Here is a 22,079-nt window from a genome sequence, read left to right on the forward strand (position 1 = left end):
TTGCACTCCAGTGATTCATTTCACATGTTTGTTTCCTTTCACATTATTTTTCTTGTTTTATTATTAGTCAGTCAGCTGCAGGTGAACTCTGTATGGTTGAATGAAGGGTTTTTTTCAATTTCAAATGTTTTTTAATTTTATTATAATATAATAACTTTTTATTTAGGAATGGACTCATACCTCTGTTAACTGGTAGATTGGATACGATGAAGGTCACCAATGAAAGGAAGAGCCCAGGGTCCAGGAGGAAAGTTTTTGGCACTCTGTTCTTCAGAAAATCTGTCAACAGTAGAGAAACAGTCAAAAATATTAAATAATTTTGCCATCTATCCACTCCAAGCCGAGAACCTTGTATATCAACTCCATATCTTCTCTTCATCTGTCCTGCTACAAGTGAACAGAGGACAAACACAATCAGTTAAACACCACTGCAAGGGCGTAGATTGGCATGGACGGAAGGGACGTGTCCCCACCAATATCGAGCGATTATTGAATTGTCCCCACCAATAATTTGATCTCTTCGAGTAAAGAAAAACAACCCGATAGAAAGAAGAAAAAAAAAACGATCTGTCAGCGTGTAAATGTTGTCCCAGGGACATCGTGTAAATGTTGTCCGAGGGACATCGTGTAAATGTTGTCCCAGGGACATCGTTGTAAATGTTGTTCCAGGGACATCGTGTAAATGTTGTTCCAGGACATCGTGTGATAGCTTGTTAATAATGGAATGAAAATTATTGATTGTTATTAACTTGTGAAAAAGAAGTGTAACAAATCCACATGTTATGTTCTTACACCCTTACAGAAACTGTGACTCCTTCACAATGTCAGGTAAATGTCAACTCATGTTGAATAATCAACCAATCAAGCCTTTTATTATCACATGCAATGTTACACGTACAACTGCAATGAAAATTTCACCCCCTTCTGACCATACATATATTGCGTAAACATCACATTGGGAAGACAGGTCGGAAACAGTTATGAAGGTCAGAAAACAATTTAATTAATAGATGAGGGGACAGGAGGAGAAAAAAGAACTACAACCAGACAAAGCTCCTAGAAGACTGAAATGGATGATGGTTGCAGCATGCAAAAAGAAAATGATATCTGTTGACTACAGCATATGCTTTCTCACAGATTACCTTGTGGGAGTAGCTGGACCAAACTATTGGTATTTCAAGTTTGAAATCCCTGTTTGACCAGACAAACATTTCAGATGAGGTACCTCTTGACATAAAAATCCTTTTATGTTGTCATAAAACTAATGTTAAATTCTGCTTTAAATACACTTTATTGTACAATTTACTTAATGAATCGTATTCCTTAGTTCTGTTTTTATTTATATGTATTTATTTATTTGTTTTATAAGGTAATAGATGGCCTAATCTATTTGCAGTGTGAGGTATGTTGAAAAGCTTGTTTGATCATAATGACATAGCATGTTTACGTTTTTTGTAATGTATTTGAAAACATAGGTGTATTTATGTTATTTTTATAGAATTTCCCTCACATTTATCCAATACCAAGCCAAATCACTGGAAAAATTTGGATGGGTCCACAAGAGCACAAAGTGCATACTTTTTGAAGGTATGACTTGGACTGTGGTAACTATGTTCTTATCACAAAGGGTTTATAAGTTGCCACTATATGATACAATTCCTTCAAGCCTCATGCAAGCTAAATAACGACTCTGTCTACTTTGGTGTAAATTATGCCTCCTTGCACTCCAGTGATTCATTTCACATGTTTGTTTCCTTTCACATTATTTTTCTGCTTTTATTATTAGTCAGTCAGCTGCAGGTGAAATCTGTATGGTTGAATGAAGGGTTTTTTTTTTTTTCAATTTCAAATGTTTTTTTAATTTTATTATAATATAATAACTTTTTATTTAGGAATGGACTCATACCTCTGTTAACTGCAGGTGGAGTCTGGTAGATTGGATACGATGAAGGTCACCAATGAAAGGAAGAGCCCAGGGTCCAGGAGGAAAGTTTTTTGGCACTCTGTTCTTCAGAAAATCTGTCAACAGTAGAGAAACAGTCAAAAATATTAAAATAATTTTGCCATCTATCCACTCCAAGCCGAGAAGATTGTATATCAACTCCATATCTTCTCTTCATCTGTCCTGCTACAAGTGAACAGAGGACAAACACAATCAGTTAAACACCACTGCAAGGGCGTAGATTTGGCATGGACGGAAGGGACGTGTCCCCACCAATATCGAGCGATTATTGAATTGTCCCCACCAATAATTTGATCTCTTCGAGTAAAGAAAAACAACCCGATAGAAAGAAAAAAAACGATCTGTCAGCGTCTCATTCACCTAACGGTACAGAAAGAGTTAAATTACGTTCTCTACTGGAGTCCTACGTCATGTGACAAATATGGCCAATGTGATTGGCTGTGCCTTTCAGGGAGCTCCGTTTAGTTTTAGCAGCGGCAAGCCTGCGCTGCCAGGGCCTGCAAGGAGGAGAGATTGGCAGCAAAAAGGAAGGACCTGGATATAAGAAAGTATTTTTCAAAGAAACCTGTAAGTCACTTAAACTCAAGTTCACTCATAAAATGTGTCCGTCATAATAACGTTGCAGGCTATGCTAGGCTTTGGCCCACATCAGTCTAAAATTGTATGTAACCATGAATAACGTGTTTTGGAAACTAACTGCACAACAGGCAGCACTATTAGTTATCTCAGTCTCCCACAGTAGCATTTCTAATTTTGATTGAAACTGTTAGAGAGGACGGCAGCCTCGAGCAAGCCAGGATATTAGTTTACACAGGCTGTTAAAGTTATATGTCTAACGTCAAAATGTTGGTGACACAATAATTTCATCCTAATGGCACTGACATATTCATAGGGTTACTTTTTGAGACAAAATATCATGAGGTAGTCGCGATTTTGCAAATATTCCACCTTGTAGTGCAGTTTGCACAAATTTTTGTAAAAATGCACTCAACCTACAAACATTACTGATGAGTCAAGATCTCCACAAATTGACAGAAACACTGAAGCAGCTGCACATTTTATTCTTATTGTCATGTATGTCCTGTTTGTCAGGTGACAGAAGAACCAACACAAAAACTGTTACTAAACAGTTAGTTAAAAAATTACTAAACTGCAAATTCAAAGCTTACATTCATCATTTTAATCACATATTGGAATTGTGTATGATGTGTTTTGATAAATTATGGTTTTTCATTTTGTGAAACGTCCTTCAAAACAAACTAAGCTATACTAACTTTATGTTACTCAAATGTTGATGAAAATACTTGGTAGTTATGTGCAGGATAAACAGGTTAGTTTGCATTAATGTGGTGAAATTACTGGTGCACAGTAGCTGTGGTGCTCCTGATCAGATTTAGGTTACATCAAGTGCAGCAGATATGAATTTGCATTTAAGATGATGATGCTTAGATTCATTCACCGAATTCCCACTTCGTGCCGACTGTATAGGCCTAGTATAAAGATAGTATAAAAAGTATAGTGTCTGTGTAGCTGATAGGCATCGGCCAAGATAGCTCGGGAAACTGCTGACATCTTGTTAAATTCACTTGTGTACATCCACAAAGAGCAGCAGGTCAGCTGATCACAGCCTGTCCACTAAGAAAACCTACTGAGGCTCGTGTTAGAAAGAGAAAGATTGTTTCAAAACATAACAAATAATTGTTAATCTAAAGAAAGAATTGGCGCTATATCAATAAAGCTAAAATCAAATGAACAGGATATAATGCATGTCAACAAGTGGAGAAACAGTGGGTGCCGTTTGCTGTTTGGCTTCTGATTAGAACCCCTTGTTATAACATAAATCAGGTGATGAGCCACAGGTAAAGAAAAGTCTTTAGTACTGCAAATCCTCTAATGTCATATGGTATGCAGGGAGAAATTATATTTAAATTTTATAAAACATGAAAAACATAAATAACATGTCACTATATTGTAAAAAAAAGAATGTATGCCTTGGTGATCTGCAAAAGCCTCTGTGAGATACTGGCACTCCTGCTGGATGGATGACTCCAGGGTCTTCTTGCCCAGACCAAAGTTTCTGAACGTGTGAAGAGCAAATCTCCTCTGTTGCTTCCAGGGATAACCATTTGACATCACAAGACCTTTTGGAAATAAAAAAATAATGTAGACCTGATCTTTAGATCTTTAGAGGGAAAAATGCAACCACTTTTATCAAACACTACCTTTATTCCCTATAATTGATTCAAATAAGGGCATAGTTGGGCGATCCATGAAGTCTTCTCCTTGGTGAACCAGGGCTTCTTTCACAAGTTTGTAACCATGAACGACCACAATCCTACCACCAAAGAGTCGAAGGCTGAAAATGTTTCCATATTTCTCTGCAAACTGAACACAGACAGCATATTGTTGTTTTTGGAACAAGATACATTCGTAGGAGGCTATTTATATTTATCATTTCTACAATCAATACTTGTTGTTGTTTTTTGTTTACTAAATATCAGCACTGCTAAAATTTAGTCATAGTAGGCTGCAACCTGTTAGGTTGATTGAACCCTTTACCCTCATGGGCACATGAGGACCGCTATACAGAGGAAGCCAAATATACACATAGGAATGCGACTAAAAATAATTAACCTTTTTGTCGTGATAATTTCACTTGTTAAAAATATTTGAATAGAAAGAAAAATAAATAACTATTTACAAGCACGTACAAGTACATTATACATATAACGCGTATTTGGTTAAAGAAACAGTCCAAACTTCAAAAGAAGAACCCAAATTACTATCACAGAACCCATTACACAAATATTTCAAAAATTTACTTTTGAGAAATTGGAATTAGTGCATTGCTGTTGGAAAGGCTGTCAGCTGTGTGGGGGGGGCCCCCTTGTGGCGAGAGAGCACAGTTGCACTATTGAGCGCATGTTCCAGTGATCAGAGTTGGAGCTAGCACATAGCAAGAGCCTCCTGGCAGACTGACTCTGCAGGGGATGTCTACACACGGTGTGAGTTGTGTGCGTCGCTAAAGAACTGTGAGTAGACGTGGAGCCATGCCTGAAAAGGACAGTTTTAGTCTTTTATGCCAATTAGACATTTAGTGGATGTAGAAGTGCAATGTGTATCGACCTGTTCGCTATGTGGCTAGTTCATGCTACTAATGCTACCTGTTATGCTACATACCTGCTAGCTGTAAGCTAAACGATTTGGTGTTTGTGATATATTGTTGTTGGGTGTATTGGCAATCAATGTCATGTACTGTAAGGGTTTGGGAGTAGTGTATGAAACTCGTGCATGTAGATGTTCATATAGGAATTCCCATTTGTAGTTCTGGTTAGATTCGAAGAACGCTAATGCATCATAATTCATGACTTAGATGTTTATTACATTCAGTATTCTGTATATGTTCTGTTCACAGACCACACACACCCACACCCCTCACCACTCTGTAAGCCTGCGGTTGCATTACTGTGTTGCTGTACTGTGCTGTTAAGCTGAGGAATCACAGTAAAGACGGTATAACCTTTATCTGTGCGTCCTGTGTGTTCTGACCGACACCCCAAGGTGAACACCACTGCTATTCAGCCAACGCCTATACAGTCCTGGGTTCAACCCAAATTAACATTGGTCCTTCGAGCCGGATGGTGCTTTCCTTGGATCCTAAAGATGCAGCCTAGTTTCTTCTCCAGTGAAGATGTCTCAGATTCAACTCGCCCAAGGCGCCAAGTACAACCTCCTCCCTACCTTGCAGACTATGAGGTGAGCTTGGTGGGCCACCAACGAGACATGACACCCTACCGTCACTCGTACACAGCACAGTATGCACCCGGGCTAGAAGAGCAAAAGCAGTACGTGCCATCGGCAGTATCTGTACAGACCTCCCGCTCGTCTAGCCCAACAAGTCAGCCTGGATGGGAACACACCGTGGATGAATGGACCGCTTCCTCGAATGATCTGCAGGATATGCGGCAGCATGTGCCCAGTAGGGATGGCCTGAACCATCAGCCTCCTTCTCCTTTCCATCGACCATGGGAAATGTCTGCAGTTTCGGGTTCGCAGTATGGTATGAATGGCAGACCTCAGCCTTACGCCCAAACACGTGAACCAGACAGAGGTGGTTACCTGTCGGAGCAACGGGACCAGAGATCACCCCCAACACATGTACCCCCTCTGTCTTCCTCCCAACGTATGCAGCCCATCAGTGTCCCCACAATTAGTTCCCATACACATAGAATAGATGCACGAACGAGTCCATGGCCGCAGTATGACAATAGGCAGGACATCCATGCTCAACAAGAATACCAAAGGCCATACTTTCGCCCACCATCAGCTCAGAGTATTCCACCCAAGGATACTACAATGATTGATACATTGGATAGGATGATGGGTGAACTACAGCTGTTAAAGGAGCAGACACTGACAGCTAGTCGGCCAACCCCGCCATTCCCCAACAGTGCACCTTCCTTTCGGTTTGAACATCCACCTATCATTCCGCAACATTTGAAGCCTCCTTGGCAGGAGCAGTTTCCTGCTAGGGCTTATCCCAGTTTCCAGAGTCAAGCCCCCACCAACATCTGGAGCCAGCAGCCCGTCGCTGAGGTATCAAGACCTATCACAACATCATCGCAATATAAACCTCATCCATCCCCAGCCTACCAGCCACCACATGTAATGGCACAAGAGAAAACATACAGGGGTCCAACTCCAAGTATTCCTGATCTCATTAAGAAGGACCCAAGTGAGTTTGCCCGGTTAAAGATCACACTTGACAATCTGCTGCCACCGGATGGGACAGAGCTTTTCAAGTTTCAGATACTGATGGATCATTTGAAACTAGATGAAGCCCGTCTCATAGCTGATGCATATCTCAATTCTCCATCCCCCTATACTGACACCATGGCAGCCCTATCGGAGAAGTTTGGTCAGCCCCACCAGTTAGCCCTCAGGAAGATTGCCGGTGTTATGGATGCACCGGACATTCGTCGCGGGGATGTGGAGGCTTTTGAAAGATTCGCACTGCAGATTCGGGCTCTCGTTGGTATGCTGAAGACCCTTGGTCCGGATGGCAAAGTGGAACTGAAATGTGGCTCTCACGTGGCACGGCTCCTCAGCAAGCTGCCAGCTGAAATGAGGTCTGAGTTCCGGAGACACATGTGTCGCCATCCAGGGGTGGTATACAACCTAACAGACTTTTCAGACTGGTTACAGCTGGAAACATGGTGCCAAGATAGCAGTACCCAGCTTGGGGCTACAGGGCAGAAGGAGAGGGTCATCCAGAAACCAGAGCGCCTGAGAGAGGCAAAGTCAGTAAAGCGCATGGCCACTATCCTGCATGGCTCAGAGAATCTGCCGACGAAGCAGCCTGTCGAGTCGGTGAGCAGCAAACCAGCTGTCCATAGCAAGAAGAAAGGCCCGCTGAAAGCTTACTGCCCCTACTCTGATACGGAGGACCATTATCTGAGTCAGTGCCCCATATTCCAGTCGTTTGATAAGGCTCAAATCATAGACTGGATTAAGACAAACCAGCGTTGTTGGCGATGTGGCAGATCACATCAAGCAGCACAGTGCAATCTGAAGAAAGCTTGCAGCCTATGTCAAGGCAAACACCTTCAGATCCTGCATGAGGTCAACGCCAAGAGTGTGAAGGAAGGTACTTGCCTGGTGAGCTCTGCAACTGAAATACTCCACCTAGAAAAACCTTCAGATTCTACCCGTGTTCTGCTTAAAGTGATTAGAGTTCTCCTGAGAAATGGTGACAAAACTCTGGACACTTATGCCATCCTGGATGATGGCTCTGACCGCACCATGCTGCTCTCCTCTGCAGCTCAGCAACTGGGCCTAACAGGCACACCTGAAGACCTCGCCCTGAGAACTATCCGTCAGGATATCCAAATGTTACATGGGGCCTGCGTTTCATTCACACTGTCCCCTATCATGCAGCCCCAGAAATCCTTCCACATAGCTAATGCCTTCACTGCCCAGCGGCTTGGCTTAGCTGAGCATTCATATCCAATTACCATGCTCAAGAGAAGGTACAGACATCTGAAGGACTTGCCCCTACAAACCTTCAGCAGAGTTTCGCCCCTGTTGCTAATTGGGGCTGATCACCCACATCTCATAAACCCTATAGAGCCTGTGCGCTTTGGATCACTAGGAGGGCCAGCTGCGATGCGAACCCGACTAGGATGGACTCTGCAAGGGCCTGCAAAGTCGCTTGAGTCACAGTTAGAGTCTCAACAGTGTCTGTATACCTCCTGCAGCCCCCTATCTGTTGAACTCCAGAGGAATGTGGAGAAGCTGTGGCAAGTGGATGTTCTACCATATAAGAGTGAAAAGGAGGTGACAAGGTCGAAGGAGGATCATGAAGCCCTTCAGATATTGGAGGCCAGAACAAGGCGCGTGGATGTTAAGGGAGTGCTCCGGTATGCCACACCCTTATTGAGGAGGAAGGAGGCACCACTTTTTCAGGCCACCCAAGAGGCAACACTGCCCAGCCTGAGGAGTATGGAGAGACGTCTGAGCAAAGACCCTGTTAGGGCTGCTGCATATATGGACGAGATTGAAAGGTTGGTGACCTCTGGGTTTGTAGCCAAACTGCAACCGGACGTTGCCTCTCAGAGCCAAGAGAGTTGGTACATACCTCATCACATGGTCCAGCACAATGGCAAGAATAGAGTGGTCTTTAATTGCTCTTTTCGACACAAGGGACTTAACCTGAACGAGTCCCTATTGCCTGGCCCTGTCCTGAGCCCTTCTCTGGTTGGAGTGCTCCTGCGCTTCAGAGAACACAGCATTGCCATCAGTGGTGACATAAAAGGGATGTTTCACCAGGTGTGCCTACTCCCGGAAGACAAACCGCTCCTGAGGTTTCTTTGGCGCAATATGAATCGGGATGAGCCCCCTCACAGCTATGAATGGCAAGTCCTTCCCTTTGGGACAACATGTAGTCCCTGCTGTGCCTCCTTTGCGCTACAGCGGCATGTCCTCCTGCATAGTGAACCAGGAGAGGAGGTGAGGTTCTCCATCGAACGGTGCTTCTATGTGGACAACTGTCTACAGAGTGTTTCATCTGAAGAAGAAATTGAAGAAGCCCAGCAGTTGGTCAAGAAACTACGGCAGCTTCTGGCTTCCGGGGGCTTTGAAATTCGGCAGTGGGCTAGTAATAGGCCAGAAGTGATTAGTCATCTGCCATCCGAGGCACGGTCAGACAAACTGGAACTCTGGCTGTCACAGGACCGACAAGAAGCGCATGAATCAACCCTGGGACTGAACTGGAACTGTGAGACGGACACCCTCAGCCTCAAGCACCGACCCATTGACTATGGAGAGCCCACTATGAGGAACATATATCGAACCCTGGCTAGTCAGTACGACCCACTTGGGTTCATCATTCCCTTCACCACCAGGGCCAAGATTATTGTACAGCAACTCTGGGACAAGCATTGAGATTGGGATGACCCCCAGTTACCTCATGATTTGCTGCACCAGTGGAAGACATGGAAGGGGGAGTTGGTGCATTTATCAGAGTTAACATTGCCACGATGTTACACACTGCCGCACATGGATCTATCTGACATTGCAAGAGAGGTACATATCTTTTGCGATGCATCAGAGCGAGCCTATGGCTCTGTGGCTTACCTGAGATCAGAAGATCATTATGGTAATGCGCAGCTGTCATTCCTCATGGCCAGATCACGGGTTGCTCCAAGGAAGCAGATATCTATTCCCAGACTCGAACTCTGCGCTGCACTCACTGGAGCCCAGCTCGCAAAGCTACTTCAGACAGAACTAACGTTCAAGGTGACCACATGTACACTGTGGTCTGATTCAACCACTGTCCTCAACTGGTTGCATTCCACATCCTGCCATTTCAAGGTGTTTGTTGGCACCAGGATTACAGAAATTCAAGAGCTTACTAACCCCAAAGACTGGCGATATGTGGATTCTACAAGAAACCCAGCTGATGACATCACAAGGGGCAAAAGTCTCACTGAACTGGCCAGCCCAAATAGGTGGACTCAAGGACCAGATTTCCTCCTCCTACCTCCTGACCAGTGGCCCTCCTGCCCATCGTTGGGTGCATCAGACCCAGAGGATGGCATCGAGCTAAAACGCTCTGCCATATGTCATATGGCTAACACGACCCCGGGTAATCAAACCCCAGAGGCCCAGCGGTTCAACACATGGGCAGAATTAGTAGAAGCCACAGCTAAGGAGATTCAAAATGCAGCAATGCAGGGTGACCCAGCTGGGAGTAATTCACCTACTGCAGGGGCCTACACCGAGGCAGAGCAACAGATCTTGAGACAGATTCAGATGGACTGTTTCCCAGAGGACTACCACCTACTACAAGCAGGCAAACCTATACCGGCTAACAGTCAGCTGCTATGCCTAGCACCGCAGTATGATGCCAATCATAGACTGATCCAGGTTGGTGGCAGGCTGCGGCGAGCAGAGAGCCTTGATCTGTCTGTTGTACACCCTGTGGTCCTGGATCCCACCCATGTGTATACCAGACTACTTATTCAAGATGTGGATGCACGTCTCGGTCATCCTGGCCCAGAGAGAGTATTCGCTGAGCTTCGGCGGACTGTATGGATCCTGCGAGGTAGAGAGGCCGTTAAGCAGCACCAACATAGTTGCATGGATTGCCGTAGGTGGAGGGCAAACCCAGCTTCTCAGCAAATGGCTGACCTGCCACCTGCCCGCCTCAGGCTGTTCAAACCTGCCTTCTATTCCACTGGCATGGACTGCTTTGGTCCTTTCTGGATCAAGATAGGCAGACGCAGGGAGAAGCGATGGGGCATTTTGTTTAAGTGCCTCACTACTCGGGCCGTCCATATAGACCTCCTGACATCCATCGACACTGACTCCTTTCTGATGGCCTTCCGAAGGTTCATTGCGAGAAGAGGGAAACCGGCAGAAGTTTACTTGGATCAGGGGACAAACTTCAAAGGAGGGGAAAAGGAGCTCCAGCAGGCGTTCTCCATCATGAGTCCGGACCTCCAGCAGAAACTGGCTAAGCAGCAGGTTCGTTTCCGCTTCAACCCACCTGCAGCACCCCACTTTGGAGGCACTTGGGAAAGAGAAATCCGCTCTATCAAAAACGCCTTATACACCTCTGTTGGCTCTCAAACAGTGAGTGAGGAAGTACTCAGGACCGTTCTTACAGAAATCGAGGGTATCCTGAATGCCAAACCCCTAGGTTATGTTTCTGCTGATGTGGCTGACATCGATCCAGTGACCCCTAACTACTTGCTCATGGGGCGGCCTGACAGCTCCCTACCTCAGGTAGTGTATCCCGAAGAAGAAGCACTAGGGAGGCGAAGATGGAGACATTCGCAAATCCTGGTGGACAGATTCTGGTCATCTTTCATCAGACACTATTTGCCTAATCTCCAAACTCGCATGAAGTGGCAGAGACCCATGGAGGACATAACAGAGGGAGCGGTTGTTCTGCTGGTGGATCCACAGCTACCCAGAGCATCATGGCAGATTGGGAGAGTGACTGAAGATTCTTACTGGTTCTGATGGCCACACCAGAACAGCAGAGGTGAAGATACGTGACAAAACATACACCCGGCCTATAGTACGTCTGATTGTGCTTCCGGCGATCAAGGATGAGGATGACCAGGTGGGGGAGCCCTTGTCTGTATAAACAGCCTTTCCATGGGGCCAATTTGCACCGCAAATTGGGGGGCGGCTATGTTGGAAAGGCTGTCAGCTGTGTGGGGGGGCCCCCTTGTGGCGAGAGAGCACAGTTGCACTATTGAGCGCATGTTCCAGTGATCAGAGTTGGAGCTAGCACATAGCAAGAGCCGCCTGGCAGACTGACTCTGCAGGGGATGTCTACACACGGTGTGAGTTGTGTGCGTCGCTAAAGAACTGTGAGTAGACGTGGAGCCATGCCTGAAAAGGACAGTTTTAGTCTTTTATGCCAATTAGACATTTAGTGGATGTAGAAGTGCAATGTGTATCGACCTGTTCGCTATGTGGCTAGTTCATGCTACTAATGCTACCTGTTATGCTACATACCTGCTAGCTGTAAGCTAAACGATTTGGTGTTTGTGATATATTGTTGTTGGGTGTATTGGCAATCAATGTCATGTACTGTAAGGGTTTGGGAGTAGTGTATGAAACTCGTGCATGTAGATGTTCATATAGGAATTCCCATTTGTAGTTCTGGTTAGATTCGAAGAACGCTAATGCATCATAATTCATGACTTAGATGTTTATTACATTCAGTATTCTGTATATGTTCTGTTCACAGACCACACACACCCACACCCCTCACCACTCTGTAAGCCTGCGGTTGCATTACTGTGTTGCTGTACTGTGCTGTTAAGCTGAGGAATCACAGTAAAGACGGTATAACCTTTATCTGTGCGTCCTGTGTGTTCTGACCGACACCCCAAGGTGAACACCACTGCTATTCAGCCAACGCCTATACAGTCCTGGGTTCAACCCAAATTAACAATTGCTGAATGTAATTGATTAAAATGTTACAGATTAACTAATTTTATGTCTATAAACTAAAATATTACAATTCTAATGCAGTATATTTTAGGGTCCATTTAATTTATGAATTGTGCTAGATTTGTTTTTCTAGGTTGACGATTCCATTTTCTAAATTAATATTTTTACTTGTTATTGACCCTGTATGTAGGGCTTGCACAAGCCAGTAAAAGTTTGCTAAATAAAGCCTTAAAGCCTTGTTTTTTCTTTGGGTCTGAATATTGATTATATTTGTTCTAAGGACATTTTTATTTCTGACCATTATTGTGTCTTTTTTAATATGTCTTTTTATGAGCCTATGTCTCCTGTTCATCGGACAGTTATTTCCCGCACTTTAAACTCCTCCTCAGCACAGAAGTTCTCTGATGCTTTTAATTTAACATTATCCCCACAAAACGATGTTGATTTTTCTATAGATCTATTCAATTATCATTGTCTTTCGATCTTAGATGAAATCTGTCCGATTAAAATGAGACCTGTGCCTGTTTCCAAGTCTGTACCCTGGTTAAATGACAACATTCGTCTTATAAAACGTAATTGTCGTAAAACTGAGCGGTTATGGAGGAAAACCCGCTTAAATGTTCATCTCCTTTATTTAAAGGATCTTTTAGCCTCCTTTAACAATGCTATTAGAGTTGCGAGGGCTGCTTACTTTTCTCAGTTGGTTGCAAAGAGCAGAGGTAATCCTAAAGTTTTATTTGATACTATTACTAATATTATTACTCCTGCTCCACCTGCTGCCATTATTTCTTCTGTTGAAGATTGTGAAACTTTTCTTGCTTTCTTTTTAGAAAAAATTAGCAACATAAGGAAAAACTTGTCTTTTTCAGCGTCTGCGCTGTCTGCTCCCACGCCAGCTCGGCCTGTTGTTTTAGAAGGTTTTTCACTTGTTTCACTACCAGAGCTGGGAAAAATAGTTAGTGCAACAAAATTATCCTCTTGCTCTCTTGATTTCTTACCTGCATCATTATTCAAAAATGTCTTTACTCTACTGGTCCCTGTATTCTTACTATAATTAATACCTCCTTGGCCTCGGGCATAGTCCCTGCCTATTTTAAAACTGCTGTTATACATCCCTTGTTAAAAAAGCCTATGCTGGACCCATCTCTCACTAGCAATTATAGACCGATCTCAAAAATTCCGTTAATTGCTAAGATTCTAGAGAAGATCGTGGCTAAGCAGCTTACAGCAGTTTTAGATAAATATAGTATTTTCGACAAATTTCAATCTGGCTTTCGTAAAGTTCATTCCACTGAAACAGCCCTTCTTAGAGTTTCTAATGACATTTTGTTACAAAGCGATGCAGGTAAATGTTCTGTTCTCTTAATGTTGGATCTTACGTCGGCCTTTGATGCTGTTGACCACTATATTTTACTTAACAGGCTGAAATACTGGGTCGGTTGTCTCTGGGACTGCATTGAAATGGTTCTCCTCGTATCTCTCTGAACGATATTCTTCTGTGGCAGTTTCTAAGTATAGATCATCTTCTGCGTCCCTGTCTTTTGGTGTGCCACAAGGCTCTGTGCTGGGGCCTTTATTGTTTCTAGTTTATTTACTCCCTCTCCAGCACATTTTGAGCCCTTTTGAGGATATTTGTTACCATTGTTATGCGGACGATATCCAACTCTATATATCTTTTAAACCGGAAGAGGCTTCTAAGCTGCGGCTTTTAAATGTGTGCTTGGAAACCATTAAAGGCTGGATGGCTGAAAACTTCCTCCAACTAAATGAAAATAAAACCGAAGTCCTCTTATGTGCCCCAGATAGACACATACCCAGTATAATAAATGCTCTTGGTCCTCTTTCAACGTTTGTAAAACCATCTGTCAGGAACTTAGGGATTATCCTTGATCCTGCTCTTACGTTAGATAGTCATGTTAAATCTCTTGTTCGGTCTTGCTTTTATCATCTAAGAAATATTTCTAAATTGAGCTCTATAATATCCTATGCCGAACTGGAGATTGTTATTCATGCTTTTATCTCATCACGACTGGACTATTGCAATTCCCTGTTTACTTGTTTAAACAAAGGTTCTTTGGAGCGTCTGCAGATCGCTCAGAATGCTTGCAGCAAGACTTTTGACGAAAGCTTCTAAATATTCACATATAACACCGTTGCTTATGCAGTTACATTGGCTTCCTGTCGAATTTAGTCCATTTTAAGATTTTGGTTTTAACTTTTAAGGCTCTTCAACAACAAGCACCACCATATATTATTGAACTTTTACAGCCCTATGCCCCTAGTAGGTCTCTGAGGTCGAGTAGTCAGGGCCTACTTGTCATTCAGTATACGAGACTGAAAACTAGGGGTGATAGAGCTTTTGCTACTGTGGCCGCCAGACTGTGGAATTCCCTTCCTCAGGACTTACGATCCGCTGATTCATTGATTACTTTTAAAAAACAGCTAAAAACACATCTTTTTAAAATTGCTTTTGCTAACTTTGTTTGTATCTTGTTGTTTTTTTTATTTTTATAATCTGTTATATCTTGTAAAGCACTTTGTGATTTCTATCTAGAAATGTGCTATATAAATAAAATTTTACTTACTTACTTACTTAATCATTATATAGTTGCTTCAAGCCTCATGCAAGCTAAATAACAACTCTGTCTACTCCAGTGTAAATTATGCCTCCTTGCACTCCAGTGATTCATTTCACATGTTTGTTTCCTTTCACATTATTTTTCTTGTTTTATTACTAGTCAGTCAGCTGCAGGTGAAATCTGTCTGGTTGAATGAAGGTTTTTGAAACCTCAAATGTAATACCTTTATTTTTTATTTTGGTAAGGACTCATACCTCTGTCAACTGCAGGTGAAGTCTGGTAGACTGGATACGATGAAGGTCACCAATGAAAGGAAGAGCCCAGGGTCCAGGAGGAAAGTTTTTTGGCACTGTTTCTTCAGAATATCAGTCAACAGTGGAAAAACTGTCAAAATATTAAAATACTCCTGCCATCTATCCACTCCGAGCCGAGAAGATTGTATATTGACTCCATATCTTCTATTCAACTCTCCTGCTACAAGTGAACAGCAGACAACATGTCCAGGTATGTCAAGGTTCAACTTTTCATGGTCAACTCTGAACATAAGAGGACATGTTTGCTCTTCTGTGACAACAGCCTGTCTGGGGTAAGTCATATTGTGGAACCATTAAATAAATCCTCCAAATGCCTTAGCTTTAAACTTGACATAAATCTTAAATCCACTTAATAGGAACATATACACAGAACAACTAATGACTAATGATCTATCTCTGACTAGATACATCCTGAGAACAGGTCACAGGTTAACTTGTAACCTGAATCACTGATAGCGCTGCAGTCCCACCTCATGCTGAACGGTGAGCAAAGTGCAAACTTTAACACAAAGAAATCTCTCAGTGTAAAGAAACCTCAGTGTGATTTATTTTGCATTAATTAGATTTAGAAGGCCCTAAAGGTTCAGTGTGCATTACAGAGGATTGTAATATGGTTGTTCCCAGTTATTTCTTTTGTCAAGGTCTTGGGTCGGCGACGCAGTCTTTTCCTTTTTGGTATTATTACTCTTTGATTCTTGATGTGTCTTTGTTAGTTCTTAGGTTTTGGTTCTGTGTTCCCACTGTTCTGTGTTAGCATTGTGCCTCTAGGTTTAGTCTGTGGATTTCTTGTTTTACTTTGAAGGTTTTGTCTCATGTTATTGTATTGTGCTTTACTTCCCTTGGCTTGCCCAATTACTTCCAGCTGTCTTGCCACCTGTTCCTCTTTCCCTCATGTTCCTGCCATTGAGGATGTCCACAAGAAGAGATGTCTACGCCGAGCACACTTCATTCTCAGGGACTCCTCTCATCCTGCCAATAAACTCTTCCAGCTCCTCCCCTCTGGAAGACTCTACAGGACCCTACAGACTAAAACCAGCAGGTTAGGAACAGCTTCTTCCCCACAGCTGTCACCCTACTGAACTCAGTCCCTGCTGCTTCCATCCACGCTAATTCTCCATCCATAACCCTTATCCCTCTCAGGGACCATGATCATGACTCGCATTCATTTGTAACATTCACCGTATGCTCATATTGGTTAATACTGTAGTTTAGGACACTGACATAGTATGCTCTCTGGTACAGTGCATACACTGTTAGCTATTATAGTCTACTCAGAGCACTACACTCCCACCGCTGTAGATATACTCATAGGACTCTGTAAATCTGTTTACCTTACAGCAGTACATTGGTACATATGTAGCCCATCTGTATATATATTTAGATAATCTGTATATTTGTTCATAGTACATCTGTATATCTGCCCGTCTGTATAGGAATATAGAACATCTGTATGCTACACAGATCATCTGTATATCTGTACATATATCTGTAGTTCATCTGTATACTTCGTCTCTCCGTACATAATCTGTTCATAACCATTCCACCCTTTATACAGTGGCGTGCAAAAGTATCGGCCCCCTTGAAGTTTTTCTCATTTTGTCACATTACAGCCACAAACATTGAATAATTTTACTTGAATTCCTCGTGAAAGACCAATACAAAGTGTTGTACACGTGAGAAGGGGAACGAAAATCATACATGATTTCAAACATTTTTGTTGGGTAATTTTTCAGCCCCCTTTGGTCTGAGTGCAGTCAGTTGCCCATTGAAGTCCAAAGAACACACCAGACAGGTCACGGATAAGATGTACACCACTTTGTATTGGTCTTTCACGTGAATTCCAATAAAATTGATTCATGTTTGTGGCTGTAATGTGACAAAATGTGGAAAAGTTCAAGGGGGGTGAATACCTTTGCAAGCCACTGTAGTACCCTTATCTGTATATATTAGTATATCCGTACATCTGCCTGTAGTACATCTGTATATTTGCTTAACTTATCTGTATGTAATCTGCTCTTATTGCACTTACTACTCTTGCACTTCTTATTAGATGCAAACTGTATTTCGTTACACTGTATTCATAGCTGTTGTAATGACAATAAAGTTGAATCCAGTCATAATCCTAATCACTTTGCAATATGTAACATGTGCAATGTTATATATTACTGTATATATAAAATCCATATTTATTCTTGAGTATGTACTTAGCACCGGAGATCTGTGCACTTTTACCTTTTCTTTTTTCTTTTTTTTTTTTTGCATGTTTCCACTGGGCAGAAGTTTCTTTCAATCTCATTGTACATAGATCTATTCTATTCTATTCTATTATCAACATAGCACTTGTAGCTAGTGGGACATGATGATTTGCTTCTGTCTGCTTACTGTCTGGGATGGAAGATGACAAAGAGTTATTAAAAGTGGGCCAACATTTCTCTACAACTATGTGAGAGACAAGTCATACAGAATGAAAATATTTAAAGTTACTGTTGCTAAAGATAGTTTTTGTTTTTTGAAGTACTGCAGTGTCCTGTGAAACGTTTCTTTTTCACATAACTGAATGCAAAGGCAGTTCATTTAAAAAAAGTATCCTTTTCTAATAGCAAATGGGTATTTTATGAAGTAATTTATTGAGATTGAAATCTCCTTTACACATGAGATTCAACAACAAAAGCATAAACAAAGTATCAGTAAGAAAAAATAGTTACAAGTTGCTGTACTGAATCTCCATAGACAAGGAAGGACAATAAGGTGCACTGACCAGTAGTTATACAGGTGAGGAAGGCATCTCAGCTGTTTAACTTCTCTCACGGAAAACCATTTAAAAAATTATTATAGATAAAAGAAGAAAATTTCAAAAGTCCATCATCTCAAAGATGGACTTGTGTGAAGATTTTGCTGGTTTTCTGCTATTATTTTCAGATTTCATTCTTTTGGTAAGTGATCATTTGAAAAAAGTATTTTATGTGTGTAATAATCTCTAAATAAATTATTTACAGGTTCAACAAATCCAATGTGCAGAGAAAATATTCATAAGTACGACGTTTGGTGATTCCCTTGAGAGGTAATGGTCTGTGGATTTTATTGCATCAGGATTATTTTATTTGTGAGTCCATATTTATTCAGAAAAATCGTGCAAAATTAAAATACGTTCAAATTCAATTTAAAATATATATTACTTATTAATTACTTACACTAGAGCGCTAGAGATAGACAGAGAGAACAGTAAAGCAGATATTCTTTATGCATTGCATCAAAAACAATAGCAGAAGACAGTCATTGAGAGCGCAGAGAAACAGACATGCTCAGTTTAGGATAACTCGTGCTCTAACGTGGCACAGCACACAGACAATAAGGTTTGGGACTGCGTGTGGCTCCCAAAATGAAGTCCAGACTGGGTTTCTCTCCAGCAGGTGCAGTAACTGAAAACTTCTGCAGCAGGGAGGTGAAAAACAGGAATAACTCCATCCTGGCCAGCTGCTCCCCAAGACACACACGCTTACCTGAGAATACACAAGACTACATGTTTTAAATACATAATTTACAGGGTTTCCATGGTAATCACAGCTTATAACAGTTATGTATTCATTTAGATCAACAAATAAAGCACAAGAACATTTAAAAGCACACAATTTAATGCAAGGAACAAGCAGCAGAGTATCTGCTAATCTGTATCTACTTCACCACTTTATCACTGTATTGAGTAGTGTAAATATGATTATGCTACAAATAATCAAAATAAAATGTTACATATACAAAAAGTTGACCATAAGCAGCAACATGTAGCATTTTTTTAAACTTCTGCCTAAAACAGCATTTACCAGAGTTAGGATTGCAACTAATGACTAACCTGCAGAAAAGGGAATGAAGGCCTCCCTCTTCCTAAATTTTCCATCCTGGTCCAGAAAGTGTTGAGGGTTGAAGGAATGTGGAGTTTCCCACATAGACTCATCATGTTAGAACAGAGTGCAATGGAGCCAAGATCTTGGTGCCCTGAAATATACCATTTGTTCAATTGCAGGATTTGAACTTCCGTTGGCTACAGTTCTTTAGCATCAACACTTGGTATTTGAGTATCTGAGTATTTGAGTTTTAACTGTTCTTTGTTCATTACTTATGATCCCGTGTCGGAGTGTTTCCAGAGGTGGGAAGTAACAAAGTAACTTTATTACTGTAACTAGAATTTTCAATTGTATTCTTCTATTCTATCCTATTCTATTTTATTTATATAGCGCCAAATCACAACAACGAGGCGCCTTTTTATTGAACAGTAGATCAGTACAATAATACATACAGAGAAAACCCAACAATCATATGACCCCCTATGAGCAAGCACTTTGGCTGACAGTGGGAAGGAAAAACTGCCCTTTTAACAGGAAGAAAACCTGCGGCAGAACCAGGCTCAGGAGGGGCGGGGCCATCTGCTGCGACTGGTTGGGGTAAGAGAAGGAAAACAGGATAAAGACATGCTGTGGAAGAGAGACGGAGGTAATAACGTGTTTGATTCAATCAGAGAGGTCTATTAACACAGTGAGTGAGAAAAGAGACTGGAAAGGAAAAACTCAATGCATCATGGGAATCCCCCATGCCTACGTCTATTGCAGCATAACTAAGGGAGGATTCAGGGTCACCTGGTCCAGTTTTCAGGTATCTGTTTTGAATATTTATTCTTCTGACAACTTTTTACTTTACTCCCTACATTTTTAAACAAATATCTGTACTTTCTACTCCTTACGTGTTCAGAAATGCTCATTACTTTACGTTCAGTGTTATCATTTATAACGTTTATACTCGGGGGTTAAAGTTGGCCGGAACTTTAATAAGGCAGGTGTCTGTATGTTGTGTTGGCGGTACTTCAGCATCTAGCTAGTGCTACAGATAAGGAGGATGCATGAAGCGAGTGTTTTTTAAGTGGCATGCAATTTAAAAATCAATGTTTCTCTGGGCTGGGGCCCTGGCCGGGCCTCGGGGCCTTGGGTCCTGGTTTGTTGTGGTTGCCGGGGTTGTGGGCGGGTGGGTGCATGGGGGCCCATCCTTGGCGCAGGGTGCCGCCGGTGAGTCGAGCCACCTGGGGGGCTCTTCAACTGGTGGGGGAGATTGTTACACCTTGCAGGAGCTTTCCTCTCCTCAGGAACTCTCTGCAGGAGGGGGAGATACAGGAGAGGTGGAGGAAGATCTCAGCCTGGGCGTCTATTGTCTCACGTAGTCTGGAAGATGAGTGGATGGTGGGGTGGGTGCAGTTTTCTCTGTGGTGGGGTTGGGTGGACTGTCCCGGGCTCTGTGGGGCCGGGGGGCGCTGCTGGATGGGCCTGGGCCCCCTTTCCCTGGCGGGTCGCGGAGTATGGGAGTGCCTACTGGGGTCAGCGGGGGAGCTGGCCCCAGGGAGGGGTCGCCTGCCCCTCCCTTCCTTCCCTCCCCATCTCCAGCTGCCTCCCTCTTCCCGCTCCACCACAACCACCCACACATGCAGGGCCTTGGAGTAGGGGTATGTCACCAGGGTGCAGAGGAGGCTCCCCCCCCCCCCCCCCCCCCCGTCCCCTTCTGGCTGCCTCTGCCTCAATTTTATCCCACAACTTAGACATTCACATTACTCACACTCTCATTAACATACATATAGGATCTTGGGGGTGGGCACGATACACGGAGTCCAAATTACCATCAGGGTGTACACCTCACCCCTGGCGTCGTTGCCCACCTCTCAATTTTGAATACACGTAGACATTGAGGGCTAGCAGGAGGGACTATGCGCTTACCTGCTGCTCTCTGGCAGGTAGCTCCATGCCCTCCTGGGTTTTAATTGCACCTTAGAACACACATGCATCAACACTACAATGAGCGGGTGGAGGGAGGTTTGGAGTCTTCTCTCACCCCGTTCTCTGCGGCCTGCTGGAGCGGGGGGGCTAGGAGGAGTTGGCCGTCCGACTGCGGTCTGGAGTGTGGGGCCTCCCTGCTGCTGCGGAGTCAGGGCGGTCTGCCTCTCCCACCGCAGGGAAAAGGGTAACACCACCTGGGTCTGGGTGCAGTTCCCCCCTCCAGGGGCAAGGGTACCTAGACCCGGTTCGTAGAGTACGCTTGGGGAGTGTGATCGTGTGTACAGCGTCTCTTTATGTCTGTCTCCACGTTGGTTGAGTGTGGAGTAAGTGCATATGAGAGCATGAGGGGGGAATGGATGTTTGTATCTGTGTGTGCCTGTATGTCTGTGTCTATATGTCAGGTTGGGTATCAGACGCCACTTCTCTGGGGACATCTCAGGCCCTCCAAGGTTTGGAGGCCTATCTCCACCCACCACCACTTCCCCTGCCAGTGGCGGACTCCCTCAGGTGTCGGTGTGTTGGTGGTTCTTTGTGTCTGGGGGTGGGTGTCCGGGTACACACCGGCTCACTCCTTGGCGGCCGCTTATCGGGGCCTGGAGCCTGGGGCTCCCTCGGGCCACTTCGGAGGTGGGGTGCCCCCGGCCTCTCGGCCTGGGGCTCGGTCACTCAGGCACAGCTGGCTGCCAGCGGAGCTCACAGGCGCGTCACTGCAACTCCCCCTGGCTTCTGCTCTCCGGCTGCTGAGTGAGCCCTCATCTGGGACTTTCCTCAGCTCTTACTGGGACAGTGGCGCGGCTGCCCCTCTGTTGGTCTTCCTTGGTCTCTTGTGTTCTGGGGGCCTCTGGATGTCTGGAGTTTTGATCTCCTCCATACCTGCTTCATACCCTGGAGGACGGGGCTATGGCTCCCCACACTCCCTAGCAGATCGTTACATGGAGAA

General features: G+C 43.5%; 2 protein-coding genes and 1 long non-coding RNA gene across 4 annotated transcripts in view; 2 read left to right on the forward strand and 1 right to left on the reverse strand.

Moving 5' to 3' along the window:
* Positions 1–2,033, forward strand: part of LOC120718154 — a 77,495-nt gene extending 75,462 nt beyond the window's left edge. Inside the window, exons 6-8 of one of the 2 annotated variants that reach the window (XR_005692405.1) lie at positions 1,138–1,221; positions 1,370–1,402; positions 1,499–2,033. Coding sequence is in view for 1 of the 2 variants with exons in the window: in XM_040006512.1 (XP_039862446.1) it covers positions 1,138–1,199 (62 nt within the window). In the remaining variant the exon portion in view is untranslated. Of the gene's footprint in view, positions 1–1,137; positions 1,222–1,369 lie in introns of both variants that reach the window. The other variant, XM_040006512.1, reaches the window with a different exon arrangement.
* Positions 1–15,374, reverse strand: part of LOC120718149 (cytochrome P450 2J2-like) — a 32,746-nt gene extending 17,372 nt beyond the window's left edge. The window contains exons 1-2 of the mRNA XM_040006507.1: positions 15,270–15,374; positions 4,186–4,348 (exon numbers count right to left, since the gene is read on the reverse strand). Of these exons, the coding sequence (XP_039862441.1) occupies positions 4,186–4,234 (49 nt within the window). The 5' untranslated portion in view covers positions 4,235–4,348; positions 15,270–15,374. The remainder of the gene's footprint in view (positions 1–4,185; positions 4,349–15,269) is intronic.
* Positions 11,475–12,338, forward strand: LOC120718155. Its single transcript, XR_005692406.1, has 2 exons — positions 11,475–11,847; positions 12,231–12,338. It is a non-coding gene; the product is annotated as an uncharacterized LOC120718155 (long non-coding RNA).
* Positions 15,375–22,079: the final 6,705 nt, after the last annotated feature.

Source organism: Simochromis diagramma, unplaced genomic scaffold (genome assembly GCF_900408965.1).
Source record: "Simochromis diagramma unplaced genomic scaffold, fSimDia1.1 OVJJ01000518.1, whole genome shotgun sequence".
NCBI lineage: Eukaryota > Metazoa > Chordata > Actinopteri > Cichliformes > Cichlidae > Simochromis > Simochromis diagramma.